The sequence below is a fragment of the Henckelia pumila genome, chromosome 1 (genome assembly GCF_033568475.1).
Source record: "Henckelia pumila isolate YLH828 chromosome 1, ASM3356847v2, whole genome shotgun sequence".
In the NCBI taxonomy this organism is placed as follows: domain Eukaryota; kingdom Viridiplantae; phylum Streptophyta; class Magnoliopsida; order Lamiales; family Gesneriaceae; genus Henckelia; species Henckelia pumila.
Window position 1 is genome coordinate 144,427,784 of NC_133120.1, and position 11,490 is coordinate 144,439,273.

The window sequence follows — 11,490 nt, forward strand, 5'->3', positions numbered from 1 at the left end:
AAAGTTGTAGAATTCATAGAACGCAAAGCAATCAGTCGTGATAAATAATTAGAGAGATTTAATTACTTCACTGATTTGATTAGTTTGGCATCACCTCGAGAGAGAGTGTCAATGTTATAGGAACTTCTGTTAAATTTATAAGAATAAATTAAGTTCCAATCGTCCAGTTCAATTAGGGAAAAGGTGAACCGAAATTCCAACAAAATTATTTTGAATTGTTATTCTTCACTCTGAGATTTGTTGGCTTGGTTGTGAATTTTAAGTTTATTTATATTGAGTTTTAATTTTAGATGTTAGTTAATTCACAAATCATTTTTTTTCGATACTTTGTGTAGTTAAAAATTGAAAAGACAAATTATTTTCGTTAGTCCCTGAGGACGATACTCGTACTCAGTACATTATATTATAACTTGAATCGTGCACTTGCGATTTATTCGAGCTTAATTGATAGATATATTTACGTTGATTTTTCGTGGTAGTATTTGCTTGATCACCGATTTTTTTTATATATAAAAATTCTAGATTTGGTATATATACTAAAATTTCAATTAACTTCATAAATGTTATGCATGATAGTATACCAATCTTTGATTATATATATAGAGAAATAATATGGTGAGCAACCACCGTGAGCACCCATGTGAGTACCTGCTGACGTGGCATCATGCACATCCAATAGGTGAGTGACATATCAGCATGTGCTTACATGGGTGGTCACGGTGGTTGCTCACCATATCATTTATATATATATATATATATATATATATATATATATATATACTTAAGTTACATAAATGCATTTTAAATTTTTCTTCTTTTAGATTGATTCACATTTTCATGCACATACACAAACATACCATGAGATGACACTCAACTATTGGATGCACAATTCAACACATGCAATAGTTGAGTGTCACCTCATGATGGGCACATTAAGTGGGTACGGTGGGTGGTCAGCATAACAAAACTATATATATATATATATATATATATATATATATATATATATTTATATATCATACAAAAATACTGATTTTAGATTTACTTGCTTAATAGAAATTTGATTTGCCAAAAAATTAATAATAAAAAATAGATAATAATTAATATTGTAAATATAATAATATAGCAATTTTAGATTAAAAATTTGATGTGTCATTGACATAAATTAGAAAGTATAAATTGTTTAAAAAATAATCATGTTATAAAATAGAAATATATCAATATTAATTATATACACATTTTATACGGAGCAATAAACGCTTAAAAGTTTGTTTCGGTTCAAATTTATTAGATTTACCATATATACATAAAAATTACTATTTCAAATTGAACACAATTGAAATATATAAACAATGCAAATACAAAACCATAAAATAATAATTCAATCAAATAATATTATATATGTGTGTGTGGGTACATTAGGTGGCACGATATATGGACAACATCATCATATATATGTGTGTGAAATATTCAATAATTTTTATGTGTGTGTATCATATCACAATTTATCGTTTTTACTTATGAAAATTTAAAACTCTACCATATATACAAGAAAAATATCATTTGATTTGAACACACACGAAATATATAAATAGTGTTCAAATACAAAACCATGATATAATAAGTCAATCAAGATACACATATGACTAATTTATTTTGATAAGATTAGAGTTATCCTTGATTGACACTTCAATCTTGCATTTGGTGTTTAACATATGATTAGTTCGTTATTACAATCTACCTTTGTATGAAAACAAGGTAGATTCCAGGTTATAATGCATATTTACTGATTTTGGTGTGTATATATTTTTTTTTCTTATTGATATTTATCTATTTATAAATGTGAGTGTAATTTACATTTTTCTTTATTTTAATGAGTTCACGCATACATATAATAATAAAATATGACTATTTTATAGGGTTCACGTACATACAATAATAAAATATGATTTCATAGAGAAGTGAAACCAATCATAAAAAAAATCATCATTTTGCTATTAAAAACATAATTATTGCATAAAATATATTGAAATATAAAATCAAATTTATAACTAAAGCAAATGTATGCAAGATTTTTAATTATACTTTTTTCTTTCAAAAATATTTGAATTCAAGAACTTTAGATATCTGAAAAATGTGAATGTTATTAATTCAACAAAATTTTTTGTTACGTTTATTTCTCTTCTTCTTGCTTTATGAATATATATTATTTTATATTTTTTTTGTTTAATTATTAATTTTTTACTTATGTTATATTAATCTAACACATTTTTTTTATCATTTTAATTTTTTAGACGTCATTGACAAAATGGTATCAAGAGACTCTTTCCAAAATAGATAAATTAATATCGTGTTATGAAACTTATTAATTTTGTCATTGAAGATTTAGTGTTAATTTAATTTTTCTTAAATTTCTCATTTCATTTATGGTGAGCTTTTTTTTTTATCTATATTTATTTTTTGTCTGGAATAATAAGTTACCATATAATTTATGTGAACAATTTTTTTTTCTAATTGTACAATATATAATCCATTTAATCAATTTTTATTTATTTTAATCATTGTTTGGTCTCGTGGGCAATTTTTGTTTTGGATGATAGATCTTGTAATTAAGGATTTGATTCAATAATATTATAAGATCTCTTTTCTTTAAAAAAAAATTATATACAATAATGTTTCGTGCATCGCACGGGTGAAATACTAGTTCAAATAGAAGATCTGTTTTGCAAAATTGATCTGTGAGACGGTTTCACGGTAGTTTTTGTGTAAATAAATATAACAATATATAAATTTTCAATTCAAAATATGCTATTTGGTTTACATAATTTAGAAAGTCGAATTTGGTTCAAATATACGTATGTTATAAAAAAAGAAAGAGATAAATATTACACATTTTTTATGGAGTAAAATACGTCTGAAAACTTGCTTCAATTCAGATTTTGAAATATTTATAATATATATGCAAAATATTCCATATATGATGTGTATATATATATGCAAAATATAACAATCTACTCAATCAAATTTTGATAGTTTAACATATATATGTGTGAAATGCTCAATAATTTTTATATGTGTGTATATCAAATCACAATTTATGTTTTACTGATGAAAATTTGAAAAGTCTATCATATATACAAGAAAATTAACTATTTCAATATGAACACACACGTAATATATAAATAATACTGTTGGGGTACAATAATTTCACTAAAGCAATCGAACCATGACACTTGAGTTGTTGCGTAATTTAAAATATTTGAGTTGCATCATTATCACCAGCTATAGATTTTGTTAAAGCGACAAGTCTTTTGTCCTAGAATTGATATCAGAGCCAATGTCATGTGTTCGATTATCATTGATTTCAAGGAGTGCAATTATTGAGAGAAAGATTTTTGGGGTACAATAATTATCTGTTGGATAGAGCAATCAAACCATGACACATGAGTTGTTGTGCAGTTTAAAATATTTGAGTTGCACCATTACCACCAGCTATAGTCTTTGGTAAAGCGGCAAGCGCCCGGTCCTACAAATAGTGTTCAAATACAAAATCATGATACCTACAAATAATGTTCAAATACAAAATCATGATATAATAATTCAATCAAAATACACAAATGACTCATTTATTTTTCTTAGAGTTATTTTTTAAGTAGACACTTCAATATTGCATTGAGTGCTTTGCTACGATTGGTTCGTTGTTACGATCTAATTTCTTATGAAAAAAAGATTGATTCCATGTTGTGATGAATATTTCATGATGTTGAGTTGTATATATATTTTCTTATTAATATTTATCTATTTATAAATGTAAATATAATTTTTTTTTCTATTTTACAGGGTTAACGCATGCATGCAACAATAAAATATGGTGTCACAGAGAAAGTAAACCAATCATAAAAAAAAATCATCCTTGCTATTAAAAACATAATTGTTGCATAAAATAGACTAAAATATAAAATCAAATTTATAACTAAAACAAATGTATGCGAGATTTTCGATTGATACTTTTATTTTGAAAATGTTTGAATTCAAGAGCTTTAGAGATTTGAAAAGTGTAGATGTCATCGATTAAACATTATGTCGGATACAATAAGTTACCATGTACTTTGCGAGAATTAAGAATTTGTTTTCTAACTGTAAAATATATAATTCATTTAGCTATTCTAAAAAAAACCCATTTAGCTATAATTTGTATTTAATATTTTTATTCAAATTTTCATATTCACTAATATTTATCGTTAATTATATAAAATAATATCTCGTGCATCGCACGGGTGAAATACTAGTATATATAAAAGCAAACATGTCTTTAAAAAAAGAAGCTTCAATTTTCTCGCTCAAAATAAATTACTTTAAATAGTATTATCAATAACAATTAAAAAAATGAAAATATATATCATTAATTTTTTTTCTCTCACCTTCATTAAGTAATTTCAAAATATCTCATTATTGTCTTTTCGATTTCGGTGCAACTAACCTAATAAAATCTACTAAATTTTGGGATGTCAATTAGAAAAGGTTATCAATAAACATTAAGCATAATTCAAAAATAAATAATTTATTTATTTTTATTATATCTATTAAATATTATTAATAACAAACTTTTATAATATCCATGATTAATTTGAAATAAATTTATCAAATTTTTGCGTCTTCAATTTTTGTGGAGTCTAAAAAAAATAATTTTAATATAATATTTATTGGTGCACATTTAAAAAAACTTCAAACCATATGTCACGCCCCAGGCCCAGGCTCGCGTAAGCGCGACTGCAAAATGTGCCCCTATAGCAACTACTTCGTATTTGTCCTCGCTTTACGAAAATGATTAACTAAAATTGCTATAGAAGTTTATTTTAGCCCATTTAAACTCATTTTAAAGATTTTATTTTTTCCATGTGGGATATATATATATATATGCAGAAAAGTTTGCTGCAAAGGCTCAAATTTTCCTCACCTAAAACTCATTACTAAAAGTAGAAAAACACAAAATAATAAAAAAAACGAATAATCTAGCCCATTTTAAACTCATTTTAAAGATTTTATTTTTTTCATGTGGGATATACATATATATATATATATATATATATATATGTGTGTGTGTGTGTGTGTGTGTGTGTGTGCAGAAAAGTTTGCTACAAAGGCTCAAATTTTCCACACCTAAAACTCATTACTAAAAGTAGAAAAACACAAAATAATAAAAAAAACGAATAATCTATGTGTGAAAAATATAATTAGTCATTAATACATAAAATATTACAAGATAACAACAAATTCAAATTTGGCTTTTAAAAATATGAAAAGCAATTTCTACATAACGATATATTCAAATTTTGGCTTTAAAAAGATGAAAATAATAGATTTATTTATTAAATTTAAATTTTTAGGATGATACGCAATGATACAAAAAAATATTCAACAACAGATTTAAAAGAATATTACACAAAAAGGTCAAAAATATATAACATCATTTTTTAAAAACAACATAATCCCTTTTACGAGATAATGCTAAATTTAAATTTTATACTATTTTTTAGATTATATATTCAATGACATATTTAATAATATTACGCAAAGATAATGTTAAATTTAAATTTTATAAACGGTATTATTTCTTTTTAGATGATATATCTAGCTAACAACATATTTAAAAAAATGTTACACATATAAGACCAAAAAATATATAACATAATTAAATAACAGCAGAATCCAATCTCTTGTTGGATGTACATATTAAAAAATGTTACGTATTAAGACCAAACAAAATATAACAGAATACTTAAAAAGCAGAAAATTTTTTTACGAGATACTTTTTTAGATTATATATTCACCAGCAGATTTAAAACAATGTCACGCAATAAGACAAAAAAATATTAGCTTATTTAAAAAACAGTAGAATTTTTTTATGAGATAATGTTAAATTCATGAACCTCTAACTCATGTGGAATAAGGTTCCCTTCGGGATCAACACTTTTTTTAAAAATGAGATAATGTTAAGTTCACATTTTTCAAACAGTATAATTTATTTTTAGATAATATTACGAGATCCTTTTAATGTAAAAATTACCAAAAAATATAATACTATGAAGGTAATATAAGTAATTGGATATATACAAAAATAGTTTTAGAATTTTATCATCATTTTTTTTAATCTTAGATTAATGAAAAAAATGAATGACTGTTAATTTATTAGTTTAATGTAAAAATTGGGCGAAACATATAACAAAATATACAAGGATGACATGAAAAAGTAAAATATTACAATAAGACATTCCTAATAAAGTAGGGGTGCAACGACTTTTTTTTTTATTTATAAAAAAAAATCTTATAAGATGTCAATAGCTTATTTCGACAGTTTAAAACTTTTTTTCTAAAAATATTTCAAACAAATTTATACCCTATAGCCACAATGAATTTAAATTGATTTCAATATTCTAAGGATTAATTTAAAATCCATTGTGATTAGTTCAATTGTAGTGTAAATAAATATCAAGATGAATTAAATTTTTTTTAGTTATCTAAACAATGAAAATACATTTAAATCCATAGATTTCAAATCATTTCATCAAAACTCAACCTTAATTTATTTGTATTTTAGTTATTTATTCAAAGTACTTAATTTATTTGTATTTTAATTATTTATTCAAGCACTCATAGTTACTAATTTTTACTAAAAATTACATAAAAATAAGAATACTAATCTTCGAAAAAACATAGGGAAAATAAGTTTTTTAGTCCAATAACTTTACCTCCTTTGGATTTTGGTCAATTAACTTTTTCGATATGGATTTTGGTACACTAACTTTACATTTTCGATGTTTTTTAGTCCAACAGGCCAAGAATAATTCATGCATACGTCACTGAATACGGCATCCGAACTTTCTGCTGGAACCATTTATCCAAAACCCAAAATAAAAAATAAAAAATAAAAAAGAGCCAAAAGACATTTGGCAGAAAATTAAGGGCCAATGCTGCAAACCCATTAATGTAGAACGAAACAGAGCCTTTATAAATCTCTTCACAACCCCAAGAAAATTCAGATATCCGTAGCAAGTTTTTTGGATTAAACATGGAGTTTTGGTTTGTAATAATCGTTTCTCTCTGTATCTCAGCCTTACTGGGCTCTTTCTTCAATCTTTTCAAGAAAAACTTTCCGCCGGGGCCGCCTAGTTTGCCTCTAGTTGGCAATTTGATGTGGCTACGCCACCCTATTTCGGAGTTGGAATTCGTCCTCCGCCGTCTCAAGACTCGATACGGCCCCCTCATGACGGTGAACATCGGCCCTCGAAAGCTCGTATTCGTCGGAAGCCACTCCCTGGCTCACCGTGCGCTGATACAGAAAGGTGCTTTCTTCGCCGACCGGCCATCTCCCCCTGCCACCAGCAAGATTCTCAACAGAACCCGGATGGTGATCAACTCCGCCGCTTACGGCCCCACTTGGCGCCTCCTCCGCCGCAACCTAATGCACGAGATCCTCCACCCCGCCCGGGTGAAATCCTACTCCAGGTCCCGCCAGTGGGTTCTCTCCCTTCTGATCGATCGCCTAGTTTATGCATCGAAATCAGAGTCTTCCGTCACGCTGATCGATCATTTCCAGTACGCCATGTTCTGCCTTTTGGCGCTCATGTGCTTCGGAGACAAGCTGCAGGAGACCCAAATCAAGGAACTCGAATCGGCGCAACGCGGATTCCTTCTTAGCGTCAGACGATTCGAGGTCCTCAACCTGTGGCCTCGATTGGGTAAAATCCTGTTCCGCAATCGCTGGAAGGAGCTCCTTCAACTGCGTCTAGAGCAGGAGAAAGTGTTGATCCCTCTCATTAGGTCCCGAATCCAAGCCAAACAACAGAGGATCTCTTATCATCAGGAAGATGTGACAGCATATGTGGACACATTGGTTGATTTGCAACTTCCGGAAGAAAACAGGAAACTGGATGAATTTGAAATGGTCGGGCTATGCAGCGAATTTGTTAACGCTGGCACCGATACCACATCCACGGCGCTGCAATGGATAATGGCTAATCTTGTCAAATACCCCCACATCCAAGCCAAGCTTTACCACGAGATGGTCAGCATCGTGGGACACCCGAAAAGCAGTCAGCGGGAGATGATCGAGGAAGAGGACGCACACAAAATGCCATACCTCAAAGCAGTCGTATTAGAAGCCTTGCGGCGACACCCACCGGCTCATTTCGTTCTGCCCCACAAGGTGACACAGGACGTCGAATTGGATGGTTACTTGATCCCTCGTGATGCCTCGGTGAATTTTATGGTGGCCGATATGGGTTGGGACCCGAAGGTGTGGGAGGATCCCATGGAATTCAAGCCGGAGAGATTCTTGCCCACGAGTTCTGGGGAGGCGTTCGACATAACCGGGAGCAGAGAAATCAAGATGATGCCGTTTGGTGCCGGAAGGAGGATCTGTCCGGGACTTGCATTGGCACTGCTGCATTTGGAATACTTCGTGGCAAATTTGATTTGGAAGTTCGAGTGGATTCCTGTCGAGGGTGACCAAGTAGATCTTACCGAGAAACAAGAATTCACCACTGTCATGAAGAATCCACTGCGTGCTCGAATCTCTCCCAGAATCTGAATCAATTTTGAAGCAGATCATGTAAAAATCAAAACTATGTTGGATATTGTGTGTGGTTTACATCTCTATAAACTACTAGTATAAGGTATGATGCATTAGTATGATAGATTGAATGTCATGTAAATTTTTATCACTTCATTTTTAAGTTCTTAATATAAAAAAATGAACTTGTTTCTTTTTTTTTTGGCATGATGCAATCAAGTATATCTACAGGAAATTATTATTGTTTTATTCCAAATAAACATCACTATCAATCTAACATAAATTTCGAAGTTGATATGGTTGCTTGATAAATTGAAATTTAGCAATCATAGGTTAAAAATTGATGAAATAAAAATGATGTTATCTGAATATATTTTTCAGGAAGATTTGGATCTTAATCATATATCTAATGATCAATAATTGAGATGCGGAACCATAGCTCGCTCTGATGATACTCTTGTGTGTAGTACGGACAAAGCCTCGAAGGCCAAGATGAATTCTAGTTATAAAATTTATTCCAACCTTTAAAATATTGTGTAGAAATTTTATTTAAGCTTCGATAAGTCTGAATATTTATTAGATCAAATTTTTAGCACTCTGAGCTCATATAAGGTGATTTTGGTGTAATATTCAAAAAAAAAATATTATAAAAAGTTTGGAACTTGAGATTTTGACACTATTTCAACGTAGTGACTTTGAAAAACTTAGTTTTGGTGATTACAAATAACTGCTTATTGTTATAGTCTGAACTGCCTTATATTATAAAACAGGTTGAAGGAGTTCGACTGTCCAACAAATTGCCGATTGATAATCTACACCCATGTATGACCAGTCGCGCACTTAGGAAATGCTACCGACTGCTTGACTGTTCAACGACTATATTTGTTCAAAGATATATCTCGTAGAAAACGTCAATAAATCTCAGATATCTTCATCAAAAGTTGTGTGTGCTAAGTCACAACATTTACGCCTAAAAGATATCAGAGCATTTAAAAGTAATAAATACGAAAGTATTTAACGTTCAAGAGATTACCAAAAATGGAACCTGCATAAAGTTCACTTCAAAGCTGCAAAACTGCTACTATCCATTTACAGCATTATACTTTTTAAAAAGGGTTGACCCCTAAGGGGACCCCATTCCAAATGAGTTAGAGGCTCATTGGCTCATATGGAGGTTAAATCGAGGGATGTGCACGAACGACAGAGACATGAAGGAGGGAGCAACATGGTCAACCCCTAGAGCATATCCCCACAATATTTCAGCAGGAAATATGCTTGACACGAGGATCGAACCTGCAACGCTGGAAAAACTCTTCTCACGTCACCTCAGGCCTTATCAACTCGCCTATGCCACGGGAATTTTCAGCATTATACTTGTTTAACATTTATGAGGACACACATAAGAATTTAAGACGATAGAGACAAATATTTAATGAGGAAAGAAGTCGAACATTATTCCAAGATGTCTACAAATAAGATGATGCAAAAAAGAGAAGAACAAGAATCTGGCACAACGATCACAAGCCTTCTAAGCATTCTCTGAGCACTCTGCAAAATATATCCTACTTTCTCACCTTGCCCACTTATAACAGCAACTCATCCGATCTTTCAGGATCACAAAGGGCGAAGAGTCAACTACCGACTGTTCGTATCAAAACTGTTGAAGAGGAGTTGCTCACGAGTTTGAATCTTTGGATTCATTCAATTGATTTTAATCTATTTACTATTGCATTGTGTTGTGTATTAGGAGTTCCAATCTAGGCAAGAGATAAGTCTTGTATATGATTGGAGTGAGTTGTATATAAAGAGTGTATAAACCAAAGTCTTCTAGTAAATTTCCTTCATGCATGGAAGAAGAGGAGACGTAGAAGCAGTTTTCTTCGAAATTTCATATATCTTATCTTACTATACTTAACTGCTTATTCGTTAACTGCTTATTTATCTTGTAATTATTGCCTACGTGAGTATAAAAATTTCACAAAAATAGTTGGACTGTTTATCCGCACTATTCTTGTGGTCTAAACTGCTTTTGAAGTTAAAGAAACTAGTCTTGATAGCTAACCTTAGCAAAACTGCTTGCAATGCTTCGAAAAATCTTTGAAACTTTTTAAAGTGTATATTCACCCTCCCCCTCTCTACACATACATTCGATCCAACAAGTGGTATCATAGCGGGTTTTTCTTAACCGCTGATACTTTTTTATACTCAAATGACATCCTCTTTTAACAAAATTCCTATGTTCTCTAAGAAATATTATGATGACTGAAAAATTCGTATGCAGGTACATTTCTCTGGCCAAGATGAGGACCGTGATATGCCATAACTGACGTCCCATGTAGATCTTGAAGGCCAATACTGTAGGGCCTAAAATTCAATCTACTAATTCACGTGCATTAAATTAAATAAATATTATTATTATAATTTTTAATTTTAATTGATTTAAATTCTTTATTTGATTTATGTGATATTAAAATATTTATTTATTTATCTAATTGATTTTATTGTAAAACTTATTTGCTTTAATGATTTTAAAGGTTTAAGCTTGCTCGTTTACATGATTTTAATTATCCAGCTTATTTATTTAAAATAACTTAAGTTTATCGATTATTTATTTAAATTATTTTAAATTTCTAGATTATTTATTTAAGTGCTTTTTGATTGTCCAATGTGCTTTAAAAGATTTTTAATCCACTCGTGTATTTATTTAAATTACTTTAAACGGTCATTTAGTTTATTTAAATTACTTTAATCGCTTCGTTTCTTATTTAAATATTTTATTATCATTGTGACATCAAAAAATTTAATTAATTATTTAAAACAATTCTTGAGTTTTTAAGTTCAGTGGTTTCGGGCCCGACACGAGAACACGGTGGATTTTTGGCGGTAACCTTTATTTTCACAGATTTGGAAATCATGAG

At 29.9% G+C, this 11,490-nt stretch overlaps 1 protein-coding gene across 1 annotated transcript; it reads left to right on the plus strand.

The window, feature by feature from the left end:
- The first annotated feature begins 6,994 nt into the window (after window positions 1-6,994).
- Window positions 6,995-8,733, plus strand: LOC140860249 (cytochrome P450 89A2-like). Its single transcript, XM_073263178.1, has one exon. The coding sequence runs from the start codon at window positions 7,070-7,072 to the stop codon at window positions 8,588-8,590; it is 1,521 nt and encodes a 506-aa protein (XP_073119279.1). The 5' UTR covers window positions 6,995-7,069; the 3' UTR covers window positions 8,591-8,733.
- The last annotated feature ends 2,757 nt before the right edge of the window (window positions 8,734-11,490 follow it).